Source organism: Ipomoea nil, unplaced genomic scaffold (genome assembly GCF_001879475.1).
Source record: "Ipomoea nil cultivar Tokyo-kokei standard unplaced genomic scaffold, Asagao_1.1 scaffold0222, whole genome shotgun sequence".
Classification (NCBI taxonomy): Eukaryota; Viridiplantae; Streptophyta; class Magnoliopsida; order Solanales; family Convolvulaceae; genus Ipomoea; species Ipomoea nil.
The window spans coordinates 448,034-464,996 of NW_017616650.1; the positions used below are offsets into that span (position 1 = coordinate 448,034).

Here is a 16,963-nt window from a genome sequence, read left to right on the forward strand (position 1 = left end):
GGTTTTTAATGAGGCAATCGATGTTGGTGCACTTGAGTGGATAGTCCTGAAGACCTTTGAAATCTTGAAGATTATGCCCGGAAAGCTTATGGTTGTACTCTTTTCCTTAGCTAAGTTTTTTCCCATTGGGTTTTCTTAGGCTAAGGTTTTTAATGAGGCAACCGGTGCAACACAATGGTTTGACATACTTCGTGTACTCTTTTCCTCGTCTAGATTTTTCCCACAGGGTTTTTCTATCGAGGTTTTTAATGAGGCATGAGTATAGTTATTTAATGGCCAAGGGGGAGTGTTATAAATATTTTATTAGTGGCCATTAAACCATTAGACCTTTCAATAGCTTAACCTTTAATCATGTATTGATGTTGAGTATGTGAAAGGTTGTATGAAACCTTATATAATGGAGTGAAGGCTAATGAAATGACACACATATTGTTGTGCCCTACATTTGGTGTTCTTCCTCTTCTTCTCCTTTTGTTCATCTTTACGTATACATGCATACATATATATGAACCTCCGGGCGAGTTACCGTGCAAACATCACGTGAGAACTGAGCTAGTTGATAGGCCAAACTATAACATTTTGAAAAATATTTTCTCAAAATAAAAATGACTCATTAAAAAAATATTGCCCCTCAAAAAAAAAAAAAAAAAACCTTTAGACCATCTCCAACCCAAAAATTAAATTCGGCTCCAAATTTTAAAGAATATTTCTAGCATATTCTTACACCAAATTTTTTTTCATCTCCAACCCATTTAGATCAAATTCTATACCAAATTTTATTCCTACACTAAAATAATTTATATTCTTATAAATAAGTTTATATTTATACTTTTATTATTTTAATATAACATATAGTTGTAATTTAATTTAATAAATTAAATTTTAATTATGTTTTATGTAATTTTATTTTTAATTAAATTATATTAAATATTAACCCTATTTTAATCGTCTTGATGAAATCTTTCAAATGATATAATTTTTTAAAATAATATACAATTTATGTTTAAATATTTAACAAAATTTGTAAATATATAAAAACCAAAAAAGATACAAAAGGAATTATAAAAGAAGATAAAGGGCAAAGCAGGGGTAAAATAAGAAGAAGAAAGTAGTCCAAAAAATGACGTGGATGAACAATGCTTGGCGCGGCACGATTCATCAACACCAAATTATTTGGTGTTTTGTCATCCCATTGGAGCCTTTTTTTGTCTCTTTACGCCAAATTTTTGGTGATTAAGTGATATGACGCCTTCTTGGAAATGACCTTGCAATAATCCAACTTATAGTTTTATAATGATTTACATTCATTGAATTAAAAAAAAAATTAAAAAAAATAATAAGTCATCTCTTAAAACCAACTTATAATACGGAATTACGGATTTTTTTTTAGACTATATAGCAAGTCTTTTTTTTTTTTTTTTTTTTTTTTTTTTTGAGAAATTGTCAAAAACCTCCCTCATAGGCGATACCGGGAAAGTGTTACTCAAAAGGGACCAAGTCTGAGAGGTCTGTAAGTGTCCCACTGGCCAAAACATTCTTCTTCTTTTTTTAATTTCCAAATGAACTAATTAAACTTTGGCAAATTATTGTGTGGACCATGAATATTAAGAACATTTTTAATATATTAAAAGTACATTATTTTTGTACTGAATGTATATTATTTTTATACTAAAGGTACATTATTTTTGTACTGAAGATACATTATATATATATTGTAAATGTACCCTTAGTATATTAAAAATATACTTTTCAAAAAATGTACCTTATGTACATAAATAATGTACCCTTAGTATATTAAAAATGTACTTTTTATTTGGGACCATAGTCCATGCAATAATGATTGTTAAACTTTGGTTCAGACTTTTGAAATTGTTTATATAATAATAATAATAATAATAATAATAATAATAATAATAATAATAATAATAATAATAATAATAATAATAATAATATATTTCTGTTAAATTATTTAATTTGTATATGTAAATTGTATCAAGGAATTATTTATTTAGGGTGTCCCATTTGATAAAAGCAAAAAAAAAAAAAAAAAAAAAAAAAAACAGGCTATCCCACAAACTCAGCTGTCTAATTTAGGCCCCCTTCAGCTTTATTTCACTTTTTAAATAAAGAAAGGATTTCTTGAGAGTTAGCATTGAAGAAAAGATGGAGAAAAGAAAGCCAGAAATGCAATCATCCAGATAGATAAAAGATATAGTCTAAAGTGGACAGATTCCTTGTGCGCACCGGCATTTGGACCTGTCTACTAATTCATTGAGTCACCGTGATTTACATCCTCCCACATGCTCTGTCGGGTCGAAGTGTGGGGACCCTTAGGATTGAGAATTCAGCCTTTTGGGATAAGATTAAAGATATAGTCTATTAACAAACTTGTTTATTTGGAATTTGGATACAGCTCACCCATTCCAAACTGAGATTATAAAATAATAAAAAAGGGGAAACAATCAAATTGAAAAGTTTCATAGACCCAAGAATCTAATAAGCAGTGCAATCAAATTCACTGCAACCAACCCAAAACATGAAAACAACTCTCCCAAGGGAGAAGGAAAGACATTGAAAAACCAGAAAAAAGTAGCATCTACCACTACTTGACTTCTCAGCAGCATGGACCCATCATTGGAGCAATACCAAAACAATTAAAAACCCTGATCATCCAGGTAATCACCAATCCTTTCAACAACCAGGTTGCACTGGCCTGGTGTTCGAATGGAGTTAGGGATGGCAACGAGGCAGGATGGGACGGAGAGTATCCCGTCCCCGACGGGGAATTGAAACAATTCCACGTCCTCGTCCCCACGGGGAAGGGGAATCCCCATCCCCTGTATATAGACAGACACAGTATATTCCACAAATTCACAGTATATAAATACAGTATATTCCACAAATTCACAGTATACACTAATACACAGTATACCACAAATTCACAGTACATAGACACAATATATTCCACAAATTCACAGTATATAGACAGTTAGACACAGTATATTCCACAAATTCACAGTATATAGAAACAGTATACACTAATACACAGTATTCCACAAATTCTCAGTATATAGACACAATGTATACACAGTATATTAGTATATAGACACTTACCTGTGAAGATGGAGGCCTACGACTGCCAATGGGAGTCTGGACGCTTCATTGGACCGGCGACCGAAGAAGCCTGCGACTGCCGACTGCGACCAACTGCGATGGTCGATGGAAGCGGCTGGAAGCCTGGAGCGTGATCGGCGATGGTGATGGAGGCGGCTGCCGGCTGGAGCGTGACCGGCGACGGAGGCAGTAGGCTAGGGTTACTCAAAAACTCAGTAAATAAGCGGATTCAATGAATTGAATTTTGAATAGCTGGGAAGCGCCAGAAATGATCCGAACGTCAACGGTAATTTGGGATAATTACACTTTGGTCCTGGAAAGTTTCTACATTAGCACTTGGACCTCCTCTCGTTTTAAACGTTGCAGTTGAATCATTTAACTTTAATTTTTATCCCTTTTGGAATTTTATTAAAAGTGAGCCCATGGCTCAATTGTGGGCAAATTATGCCCTGGACCCGTGTCCACAATACATTGTGGACACGAGTCCAAAACGACGTCGTTTTTAGAGAAAATGTGTCATTCTAGTTTTTTTTTTTTTTTTAAATTGATTTTGTCTCGCCGTTAACGGCGTTATTTGTTTGTGCCATTATGAATGTACAGTTATGAAATTATGAATATACAGTTATGCAATTATGAATGTAAGTTATAAAATTATGAACACAGAGCTCTAACATTATGAACATATAATGATAAAATTATGATCATAGAGCTCTAAAATTGTGAACATGAAGCTTCGAAAATTATGATTTTACAGTTATTGAATTATGAATGTACAGTTACGCAATTATGAATGTACAGTTATGCAATTATGAACACAGAGCTCTGACATTATGAACTTACAATATGAACATATAGTGATAAAATTATGAACATAGAGCTCTAAAATTGTGAACATAGAGCTTCGAAAATTGTGAAGTTATAGTTATTGAATTATGAATGTACAGTTACGGAATTATGAATGTACAATTATGGAAGTATGAATGTACAGTTATGGAATTATGAACACAGAGTTCTGACATTATGAACTTACAATTATGAACATATAGTGATAAAATTATGAACATATACTCCCATAACGAAGCGGTCTGAAATTAAAAAAAAAAAAAAAAAAAAAAAAAAAAAAGTGAAAGATGACAGTGCCACTAACGGCACTGTTACCCGTGTCCACAATGCATGCTGGACACGGGTCCATAGCATAACGATTCTCAATTGTGATTAAATTTTAATTAATGTAATATTTTTACACTTTAAAATTTATATATTTATAAGTGTAATTTTTATATTCTTAATCAATAAGTGATTATTATTTAAATTCATAATACAACTCCAATAAGATTTACACGCTTCATTAGATCATATTGCTCCCAAAAGTATTCATTCACATGGTTAAAAAACAGAAATCCTATGCTAATAACTTGATAACTCCAAAAATCCAATTATTAAATGAATTAGGTCATATAATAATTTTAGCAAAAAAAAAAAAAAAAAAGGGCCTTTTGAAAAATATTTTCTAAAGATGACTCATATAAATAATTATTGCCCATCAAAAAAAAGCTTTACAATGATCCACATAAAAGGACTACATAACCTAATATCATCATACCTATGATATCACATTAATTAATTGAATAAAAAAAATTAAATCATCTCTTAAAATCAACTTATAATATGAATTTTTTAGACTATTTTTATGAACATAACAAATCTCATTCACAAATTACTTTAAAGAGATATCATCTCATTCACAAATTACTTTAGGTTAATAATCCTCCCTTTTTTTTGTTGATTGTATTTCTTCTGAATTAATGCATTAAATTTTGTTCTTTAGAAAAAGAGATACCACTTCATCCACAAATTACCTTAAAAAAAAAAATCACAAATTACCTTTTATTTTGTGAGAATACACAAATTACTTTAAAAGTTAAACAATTGATTAACATTGAAATTTGAGAAATTGTCAAAAGCCTCCCTGGCTCCCTCACAGGGGATAGTGTTACTCAAAAGGGACAAAGTCTGTGTGGTCTGCAATATATGTATAGGCAATGTACTTATTAATTACTCCATTCAACTCTTAAAATGACAATAGATTTAATCAGTGTAACGAAGCCTTTGTGGGTTGTAAGTTTCTTTTTTCCATTATTATTATTTCCAGACCAACTAATTAAACTTTGGTTCATCTGGCTTTTGAAATTGTTTATATTATAATTCATAATAATAATAATAATATATTTCTGTTAAGTTATTTAATTTGTATTTGTAAATTGTATCAAGGAATTATTTATTTAGGGTGTCCCATTTGATAAAAGCAAAAAAAGAAAGGGTATCCCACAAACTCAGCTGTCTAAGTTAGGCCTCCTTTAGCTTTATTTCACTTTTTAAATAGAGAAAAGATTTCGTGAGTGTTAGCAATCAAGAAAAGATGAAGAGGAAAGGAAGCCAGAAATGCAAACATCCAGATAGATTAAAGAATAGTTTATAACAAACTTGTTTATTTGGAATTTAGATACAGCTCCCCAATTACAAACTGAGATTATAAAATAACAAAAAAAGGGAAACTTGAAAAGTTTCACAGACCCAAGAACCTAATAAGCAGTGTAATCAAATTCACTGCAACGAAACAACCCAAAACATGAAAAAACAACTCTCCCAAGGGAGAAGGAAAGACATTATTATGAAAACCCTATCACTACTAGACTTCTCAGCAGCATGGAGGAGCCATTATTGGAGCAATACCAGAATACTTAAAAGCCCTGATCAACCAGGTAATCACCAAGCCTTTCAACAACCAGGTTGCACTGGCCTGGAGTCATTGGCTCATCATATAGCCCAAACAGCAAGCACTGGGTAGTCTTCTTGATGCAAATGCCACCAGGCCCCTGAATCATTCATAATCACAACATGTCAAAAACCAAGATTTTGGTTTGTTCAAAGTAAAAAGTGTCTTAGATGAGGAGGTTATAATACCTTCTTGCCTCGAACAACCACGCCTGGCTCGCCTTGAATCACCATGTATTTTGCACCACTAATGTGCATGCCAGTGGGAGCGAGAGACCCGGGCTCATCAAAATCCTTCAAGATAGAAGTGATTTCCGCTGGGCTTATCTACAATGCCAAGAACATTAATTGATTCAGCCATTTGTGATCCTTCAGATTAGATCAGATGTGCCAAATAATGAAAACAAACTTGAAAACTCTGATCAATTAAGCATCCAACAATGTCACAGATATGCAGATCATAAACAAAGATACCAAATTTTTAAAACGACGATGATAGTAGATGCTAAGAAAAAAACCTGAGGGAAATTGGCGCTCTGGGCCCAAACGCTGCCATCGAGGCCGAGGATAGCGGCGGCGCTGAGCTTGTTGCCCTCAATGTCGCACATGAGGTGCTCATCAACATATGTTTGCCACGACATCTTTGAGATTTTTTGATTAGAATTTCTTGGACGATTTTAGTTTGAGAGAGAGAGAGAGAGAAGTGTATGAAACTATTGCTTCAAAAACAATTGATGAATTTGCAATCATCGGTTTAGATTTTTATACTCGCTGATGATGAAAATGAGAAGCCAGGAATGCCCTTCCCCCTACAATGTAGGAGTGGTTTTGGCCGGGTCAATAGAGAATGAGAGGATAGAATTTTTTTAAAAAATAATAATAATAAGAATTATTTTTAAAAAAAAAAAGTTTGTTCCTTTATTTTAGATTTTATAATTTATTTTATTAAATATAAATAAGTTATAAACTTTGTTTAGTAAAACCTAAGGAGTTTAGAATATTATCTTATTTTGAAACCTTACTAGACTTTTAACATTTTTTCCGTTTTATACTTAACACAATCTATTATTATTTAATAAAAATCCTGATATTTAAATATTTTTTAAACAATTTTTGGGCCCCCAATTCTTTGAAAAGTATTTCTCTATTTAAATATCTCATAAATGGATAAGGAGTGTATTCAATCATGACTTTTGTAGACTTTTAAATACTTTTAGAATGGTTTATTTTAATAAACTTTGATTGACTTTCATAAAATCGTTCAAAACTTTTTAAAATTTTGTAAGACTCCATAAAAGTCTATATAAAAAATATTCATAAAATTATCAATTTTTTTTATTTTAAAAAGTCTTCAAAAGTCATTGAAATTCTAATTGAATACATCTTTACAAACTATTCTTCTTATTAAGTATATAGTTCTTCACCCACATCAACATTATTATTTTTATCCCTAGTATTGTGAGACTTATATGTTAATTACTTATATAGTATTAATAAGCATAAAAAAAAAAACTATTTCATAAGAAATTCATAACAATATTGAACACTAAAATTTATAGTAATAGAATTGTTCAAATAAAAATATTTAAAAATATAATTACTAGTTCATAAAATAAAAATATTTTAAAATATAATATTAATAATATATAATTATACTTGATTTACTGCTAGGCATCAAGCAAAGAGCTATTATTTGCAATAGCAATTTGAGACTGCGAACAGCAACAAGGTGCTACTGTATATGAATATTATGAAACATATAGTAAAATTTGACGGTGATAGATAAAAAATTTGCTTTGTTCATGTATTTAGGGAGAAAAAATTCATAGAAAGAATTTAGAAGTTAGGGATCAAAGTTAATAGAGAAAATTTAGAAGTTAGGGATAAAAAGTTTGTAGAAAAAAAAATCAAATATACAAACAATAATGAAGTAAAAATAGTATTATTTCAACTTTGTAGAGGGGGATTGTAAAGTTTAGGAGCGAGAAAAATTGGAGAGTTTAGGTATGAAGAAAATATAGGATAATAAAGAAAAAATAATTTATTGAATTTAGGTATAATGTTTTATAATAAAGTTTAAATAGGAGAAAAATAGAGTTTAAATAGAGAGAGAGAAAATATATTTTTTTTTTTGAAATTGTTCATAATTCGCAGTTCTCATCCTCATCTTACCTTAATTTGAGGAGCACAATTGTGAATTGGAATCGATCTTAGGGCTTAAATCCCTTTATATATTCATGCTCAAATTGGGATCTTAATTTGGAAAGGATAAAAATACCCTTAATAATTTCATATTTCGGCATGTCTACCAAGGGGTGACCGGCGTGATGAATTTTGGCACTAAAACAATAGTCGTGGATGAAAATTTGTATAAATTAAACATGTGGACCAAAATTGTCATTTTACTAATACTCGTGGGACCAAAAGTAGTATTTGCTCTAAATAGATAATATGAAACAATATAGAGAAAATGACACTTTTTCGCCCCGAGTTATATGCTTATAGCATTTTTCTCACTAAGTTATTCATGTATCCACATTTGCCCCTCAGTTATGTTAAAAGTGACGGTTTTTTTTCCATTTATTATTAAATGGACATGTTTACCCTTAAAAATAAGTATTTCATTTATTTCTTTTTCTCCACAAACTTATTGCTTATATGTAGGATAAGTACGGTTTGATTCGAACCTAACCGGACACTGTAACAATCAAACTGAAATAGTAAGGACGGATTTGGTTACGATTTAGAACCGAAATAAAATAAAATAAAATAATTGTTAAATTTAGAATATTTTTAAAATAATAAATAAAATTTACAAAAATAAATAAATAAATTTTGATCCGGCGATGCAAAATTGAAATTTGAATCAAATTGAATCGATTTATCATTTACCAATAGTGTTTGATCATTTTTACATTTATTCTAATTTCACATATAAGTAGATATGTCTGCGGTTCGGTTTCGATTCACAGTTCTTGGAAATGATAAATCATAATGGGAACTTTTTATAAAGGTTCCAGTTTCGGTTTGAACCACCAATTCAAATTTTATTTATTTATTTTTATAAATTCTATTTCTAATTTTTAAAATAGTATAAAATTCAACAATTATTTATTTTATTTTATTTTTTTCCAGTTCTGAATCATAACTAGAATTGTTCACATTGTTTTTGGTTCGGCTGCTACAGTGTACGGTTAGGTTCGAACCACACCGTGGTCATCCACACATATAAGCAATAATTTGTTGGAGAAGAAAAATAAATGAAATAGTTATTTTTAAGGGTAAAAATGCCCATATAACATAAGGGGGGGAGGGAGGGGGGGGGGGGGAATCTTCACTTTTAGCATAACTTAGGGACAAATGTGAATACATGAATAACTCTGGGGAGGAGGGTGTCATTTTTCCCAACAATATATTAAAACATTTCATCGTTAATACATTTTATAACATATTTTAAAATACACAAAAATTAAATCCACACATCTACTCTATTATGACGATATGCTAAATCATAAATGTGATATATATATATATATATATATATATATATATATATATATATATATAGAGAGAGAGAGAGAGAGAGAGAGAGAGAGAGAGAGTGAGAGAGAGAGAGAGAGAGGGGTCAAACACACTCCTAAACATTACCTCAAAAGTCAATTAGGCCCTTAAACTTTAAAAAAGTTCAATTACACCCTTAAACATGTCATATTGAGGGAATTAGGTCCAAGAACAGGTAAATGACCTGCAATTGCAGGTCTTTTTTTATTTCGACGAAAATCCAGTGACCGACGATGGCCGAACCGTCGCCGGTCGCCAACTCCGGCGGAAGGATACCACTAGTCACCAGTCGCCTTCTGCCGGTGAAGGTGACCAGCAGTCGCCTTCTCCATTGGAGAAGTCGACGTCTGGTCGTCCTCAATAACTCATGTGACTGAACAATTCGTGATCAATAACAAATTGATGATTGACTTGATGTAGGAATCTTTTATCAACTCATGAAGAATTATCAAGTCATTCAATTTAGGTAAAAAAACTCTCTCAAAAGTGTATTTGATTTTCTCTATAAATACTTTGTTCTGCTGATTAAGTAGTCGATCCACAAAAATCTTAACTGAATAACTGTCTTTAACATCTATTCGAATAATCTTCTTTGTTGGTTCAATCTTCACTTCAATGAGTATAACATTTAAACAACTATTTTAAATGTTAGTTCATACTCTATCTATCCTTGAAGAATGACTGAACAACTACTTAGACAAATGCTTTGTTTCCATGTAGAGGGATAAAAGATAACTGTTTTGTAACATATTTTATTAACATTTATCATGGGAGCAAACGGTTCACAACTTTTGAGGAGTTAAAAATTGAAAAGTAAAAATTTTATATATTTTTTAAGTTTAAAATTGGAATGAAATTAAAAAAAAAAAAAAAAAAAAAAAAAAAAAAAACGCATGATTGTCTTGGAGTTAAAAATTGAAAAGTAAAATTTTTATTTATTTTTTAAGTTTAAAATTGGAATGAAATTATTTAAAAAAAAAAAAAAAACGCATGATTGTCTTGGCTATAATTTTTCCAATTAGTTCAAATCACTTTGAATGATCTAGTTTACCACCAATATTTGAAATGTATTTTTAAAACCAAATTTATATACCATAGTTTTTTTCCTTTGAGATTATAAATTATGTATTTGATAAATAAGTGAGTTCCATATGATACAGTATCACATATCTTTATTCATGAAACATGTCAGATCAATATAAAAATGTACTCTGTAATACTTATGTTGAAAAATGTAATACTATTCATGAATAAATTGTTTGTTATTTATGATGAAAAATGTAATATTTTTGAGGATTGAATAGTTACTTATGAGAAATAAATGTAATATTAATCATTGATAAATTGATTGATTGTTACTTATGATAGAAAGTGTAATACTTATGAGGAAAAATGTGATATTTTTGATGAAAAATGTAATACTTTTAAATTAAAATGTAATATTAACGGTTTAAGGGTTATTTATGCAAAAAAAAAAAAAAATTGTAATACTTATAAAGGAAAGTGTAATACTTATGAAAAACCTTACCCATTTCACGGATGAGGATCTGAGAGACAGTCTCGAATGAGGATCCATGAGACAGTCTCATAAGATATTTTACCTTGATAAAATTATAATGTGTGTTAGTTTGTGATTGATATCAAATTGTGGTATTTATTTTGCAAGTTAAATTGTGGTTTATAAAATGTCATATGTGGTAATAAGTTTTTTTTTTTTTTTTTGAAACTTAAACGATCAAAATGCATTAACTAATATCCAAGCTCAAAACCTGAGCAATGGAAGGGAAAGGGATCATTGAGAAGTCCATATAGCCATACATAGGCAGGGCTTCCCGTGCTAACAAATGGGCAACCCTGTTCGTGGACCGTTTAGCAAACAAAAAGCTAATGTTATCAAAATCACTAGCTATTTCTCTAATATCAGAAATAATGAGATCAAAAGAAGAGAAAGTATCATGTCCATGTATGATGCCATTAACAAGCAGAAGGCAGCCACTCTCTACTTGGATGTTGTCAAGGTTAGAATCTTTGATCCATGTCAATGCTTCGCGAATGCCAATCGCCTCTGCTTCGTTTGGCCTGAAAATACTGGGCCAAGGGAGACATCTGGCATAAAGGAAATGACCGGTAGAGTCCCGAATGACATAACCAAATCCCATTTTCTTGTTGTTGGTGTCCAATGTCGCGTCAACATTGATTTTAAGCATACCAGTATGAGGCTTTTTTTCCAGTGAGTAACAACCTCTGTAATCCTGACATCAGCATAAGCATTCAGGTTAGCTAAAGACCATTCATTTAGGAAAATATTTGCAGATTGACAAACATAGGAGGCAGTGCCAGTTTTGTGATTCTAGACTTTATCATTTCTGACTTCCCAAAATTTCCAACAAGTAGAGATTATGCCACAAATATCATTATCATTCTTTGTAGTAAAAATAGACTCAAGCCAGTCAAGAAGATTGTTGCTAGAAACATAGTCGACACCACCAAACATATCCCAGCAGCTTCTCGCGAAGGGGCATTGAACAAATAGGTGAAAATAAGATTCTTCATCAATATTGCATAATTGGCAAACTCCCGGAATGTTAACATGTTTTGCTCTAAGTCTATCACATGTGGGTAGGGATGAAGAACAAAGCTGCCAGAAAAATGTTTTTATCTTGGGAGGGAGATTAAAAGTCTAGAACCTAGTCCAGAATGGTGCCTGATCGAAATCATGATCATCCGTGAGGGTTTTGTAGAAGCTTCGAACCGTATATTTTCCTTTCTCATCTTCCATCCAAATAATTTTATCGTTGAGCCTTGTGTTAGATAGAGGGATGCTTGTGATAAGGTTCATGTCTTCTTGATTGAAAAGGGAAGTGATGAGGGGAATATTCCATGAAGAACCTGCTGGATGAATAAGTGCAGCAACTTTGGAATCACCAAAATCAGTAGAGATTGGAGATTGAATGTAAGGCTGGTGTTTATTTGGGAGCCAAGGATCAGTCCAAATGTTAATTGACTCACCATTCCCCACTCTCTACCTACAACCCCTTTGAAGAATAGGTTGAACTTCATGAATGCTACACCAAACGAAAGAAGGATTGCTACCAAGTTGAGCTTCCAAAAAAGTGCAATTAGGATAATATTTAGCCTTATATGTTCTGGATAGAAGGGAGCTCGAATGATCAATAAGGCGCCAAGCTTGTTTTTCCAGCATAGCAAGATTAAATTCCCGTATTTTTCTGAAGCCCATGACACCCCAACGTTTAGGGACACTTAATCTATCCCAGCTTTTCCATCTTATACCCTTGTGATTTTCACCAACGCCACCCCACCAAAAGCTGTTCATGATCTTTTCAATGTCCTTACCCATTTCAATTGGAAGGAGGAAAACACTCATCGCAAAGGAAGGGATGGCCTGAATGACATTCTTTAGAAGAACTTCCCTCCATGCTCTTGGTAGAAACTTGTGGGTCAAACTGTTGCTTCTACCAAGTACTTTATCTTTGATAAACCCAAGGATTTCACGTTTGTTCCTCCCGATTACTGAAGGGAGACCAAGGTAATTTCCATTCAAAGTTCCCTCTCTCATGCCCAATATATTGCAAAAATCATTCTTAGCCATCACAGTGGTGTTTTTACTGAAGGTGAGGGTTGATTTGTTGTAGTTCACAATTTGACCCGAGGAATTGGCAAAGTGTTCAATGGTATTTTTTAGGACAGTGGCTTCAGAGTTTATAGCTCTACAAAAAATGTAACAGTCATCGGCAAAGAACATGTTAGTGATAGTGGGAGCTCCTCTAGCAATGGTGATGCCGTGGAGGGAACCATTTGTGCATTTTGAAGCATTGGGTGGAAGATTTCAAGGACAAGGATAAATAAATATGGTGTTAGGGGGTCTCCTTGTCTCAAACCTTTTTTGGGAGTAACAAAACCAATAACTCTTCCTTCCAACAGGATATTATAGTTGACCGTGGAGATCATTTGGCGAATCAAGTTGACAATGTGACTCGAGAAGCCCAGGTTGGATAAGACTGCAAGAAGGAAACCCCAATTGACCTTATCAAAAGCTTTGTTCATGTCCAATTTCACTCCCACAAACCCCAACTTTCCTTGGTTTTTCCTTTTTAGATAATGGTTGATTTCATAGGCTAGCATGATATTATCTGAGATCAAGCGGCCCGGGACAAAAGCGGATTGGGATTCAGACACAATAGAAGTGAGGAGAGGCATAATACGGTTTGCAAGAATCTTTGAAAGCAACTTGTACAGTGTGTTGCATAGAGCAATCAGCCTAAGGTCATTCATACACTCAGGTTTGGATATTTTGGGTATGAGCACAATATCTGTTGAATTGAGGTTAGGTGGAAGGTGCCCTGTTTTGAAGAAGTCTGAGCAGAATTCCAGGAAATCTTTATCAAGAATGTCCCAAAAGTGTTGGTAAAATCCTGGGTTTAAACCAACGGGGCCAGGGGATTTTTCAGGTTTCATGTCAAATAGGGCAGCTTTAACTTCTTGGAGAGTAACATTTTTGCACAGAGTTGTATTTTGAATAACAACGATAACAGGAGTAATGCAATCAATCATAGAATTCATATTACCCACATTAGAACTGAAGAGATCATGATAATATGAAGTAATTAAAAAGTCCAGTTGGGTACCTCTTTCAATCCAAGTTCCTTCATTGTTCTTGAGTTTCATGATGCGGTTTGCTTGTTGTCTCCGTCTAACAGCTTTGTGGAAGAAGCTAGAATTTGTATCACCATCACGTAACCAGAACTGCGTAGCTCGTTGCCTCCAATAGTTGTTTTGGTGTTGAAGGACCTGTAGGTACTGTGACTGCACTTCTTTAAATCGAGAAATTCCAGATTGGTCTTATCTGTGTTTCAATATGACCATTTGCCTGCTCCAGTAGTCAAGCCGACGTTGGAAATTTCTTGTGAACTATTTTCCCCAAATCCAAATGGCCTTGCTGCATCTCACAACTCTATCAATTAGATTTTGACCATACGTAGAAGACCAAGTCTGAAGCATAATCTCTCTGCAGTGTGCTTCGCGGAGCAGCAAGTTCTCAAAACGGAAACCATCTCTAAATTTAGGAATTACCAGTGAGAGAAATTGAAGATGAAGATGCATGTGGTCGCCTTTGGCAATGGTGATCGATGAGGCTTTAGCATTAGGGAATAGGTCACACCATGCGCCTGTCACCAAAATCCTATCAAGTTTTGCCTCCAACCAAAGAGGGGTGCCTTTTGAACGCTCCCAAGTGAATTGGTAGCCATCAAAGTTGAAATCCTTTAACCCGCTAGTTTCGACCTCTTCACGGAAACCAGCTATGAGTCTCATTGGTTGCGGGTTGCTGATAAGTGCATAATTGTTCATATTTATTCCCCATGTCTATCCCATATTTAGCCTTGTTTTTCTTATGAAGTGTCACAATGTTGTTCAAAATCATCTTTATTTTGCTCATTTGATCCTTTATGCACAATTCATTATCTTTGAGTAGAAATGAAGGATTTTAGATCATGTTGGATGCATTTGGAGTCAAGGGGAGCCAAGGTGAAGCTAAGGAGATGGATGCAACACTTCCAAAGGAGCCAAAGAGTGATGTTTTCAATGGTGTTGATCATATGGACAAATTAAACCAAGGCAAAAGTGGAACAAGTGTCAACAAGCTGAAATTCTCGCATGGATTGGCCACTGTTCAGTTTTCGGGCCATATCTCGGTCTAGAAGTATCTAAATTAAGTGATTCTTGTTCCATTGGAAATATGAATCAAAGGGATACAATTCTTATAAATACATAAAAGCCTAAAAAGGAATACACGGTGGTCAAATTTGTCCTTGAAGTTGAAGTCCCAAACTTACAGTCCAAAACAGACCACTGTTTGGTAATTTGACCATATCTCGGCCTAGGAATGTTCAAATGAAGTGATTCTTGCGCCATTGGAAAGAATACTTGAAGGGATACAACTTTTATGAAGACCATAGTTCCCAATTATAATTTTTTGAAAGCCAAAAAACACGGCCAAGTACACGGCCGTGTCAGTGGCCGTGTAATTTCTGTGCATTCCAGTAGCTACTGCCGTTTTGGACACGGCCAAGGATATGGCCATGTCCTTGGCCGTGTCACTGTGCTCTGCCTTTTTTTAAAGTTTGATTTTGGTCATTTCTATTTGGCTTTGACCCATGGTTGAGCCCTAGCCTCTCTCTTTCATTCTCCTTCATATTTTTAGGTTAGATTATGCTTAGATTTATGTTTCTTAACACTTTTGAAGCTTGTAATCTTGGAGTTGAAGCTTGAATTCCAACATTTGAGGATTGTTCTTCCATTTTCAATACGTAAGTTCTTACTTCCTTTTATCTCTTTCTTTTGCAAGATTTATATTTGTTACTTATGCTTTTGTGTTCTTTATGCTATTTAATCATGAGTAGTTAATTTATGGACTTGAGTTAGGGTTGTATTATCTATCTTGATGCTTGATTTGTGATTATTGCAAAAAAGGGGAAGAACTTCAACCTAGGGTTCATGTGTTTGTGAAGGTTTTGTATTTATATCTTGTTAATGTTTGATGTACATGTTGGACAATTTTAATATATAATGTCCTCGCAAGTGCACGAGTCAGTGTAGTGGTAGTGTGCAAAGGCAAGGGTCGAACCCAAGAGGAATTGATAATATGCAATTTAATAACTTAAACTTAAATTAATTGACTTGATAATGTAAAGTACTGAATCAAATGCCAAAAATAACAAAACTCAGAAACCAGAAAACAGAATAATAAATAGATTAAACTAAACGACAATCAACATGGATTAAACTAAACGGAAACGCATGCAAAAATAAAGATAGAAAAAAAATAATAATAAATTAACCACAAAACAAAACAACTAGGGAATAAAGGCTAGATTAACGTAACTCGGAATAGATTGATCAATTCAACTCAACTAATCTCAATAAAATCATTATTAGATAAAACATAATTAATAGGCAATATTAAAACTCAAGTTAATGCGAAATGTTCATAGAAATTAGATCATGTTCTCAAGCAAATTTAATTAGCAATGCATTATGGGATTAACAGCAACTAACTCACAAGATTTAATCTCCCAACAAACTCGCAAGATTTAATCTACCAACACTTAACAACTACAACCAATGATTAGAGTAAATAAACAATTATAAAGAGCAAAGGGAGTGATGAATTGCCGTGTGAAAATTGCTAAGCTGCTGCCACCAAATAATTAATTTGTGCCGAATGAAGCCACCGCCCGGAATTGAAGCTGCCGCGGACCTCGATTTTTCTCTTCTGTTCGCACCTCCGGAATTGATCCGGGGTAAGATTCATGATGTCTTCTCTGAATTGGCCTCAATTTATACTCCCTAGACCAACAGCTTATTCCGGACTGCTCACTAAAATTGTGTTAATTATTGGTTGCTCTTCCGCTCAACGTTTTATTCGGATCACTCAAAGACTGGATTTGTTGAAGATCTTATTTCTCGCGGCTCCTTTCTCAATAATAATAATAAT

The 16,963-nt window shown here is 33.1% G+C and overlaps 2 protein-coding genes across 3 annotated transcripts; both read right to left on the reverse strand.

Moving 5' to 3' along the window:
• Positions 1 to 2,360: 2,360 nt before the first annotated feature.
• Positions 2,361 to 6,630, reverse strand: LOC109193035 (profilin-like). Of its 2 annotated transcripts, XM_019343820.1 has the most exons (4): positions 6,408 to 6,630; positions 6,079 to 6,216; positions 5,836 to 5,990; positions 2,361 to 2,637 (listed from the first exon to the last, which is right to left on the reverse strand). In XM_019343820.1, exons 1-3 carry the CDS (start codon positions 6,528 to 6,530, stop codon positions 5,856 to 5,858), a joined length of 396 nt encoding a protein of 131 aa, XP_019199365.1. In that variant the 5' UTR covers positions 6,531 to 6,630; the 3' UTR covers positions 2,361 to 2,637; positions 5,836 to 5,855. The 2 variants fall into 2 exon arrangements, with proteins under 2 accessions (XP_019199365.1, XP_019199356.1); XM_019343811.1 differs by lacking the exon at positions 2,361 to 2,637 and having other exon boundaries at positions 5,558 to 5,990.
• Positions 6,631 to 11,195: 4,565 nt separating this feature from the next.
• Positions 11,196 to 13,060, reverse strand: LOC109193683. Its single transcript, XM_019344539.1, has 4 exons — positions 12,481 to 13,060; positions 12,138 to 12,363; positions 11,822 to 12,056; positions 11,196 to 11,702 (listed from the first exon to the last, which is right to left on the reverse strand). Exons 1-4 carry the CDS (start codon positions 13,058 to 13,060, stop codon positions 11,196 to 11,198), a joined length of 1,548 nt encoding a protein of 515 aa, XP_019200084.1.
• Positions 13,061 to 16,963: the final 3,903 nt, after the last annotated feature.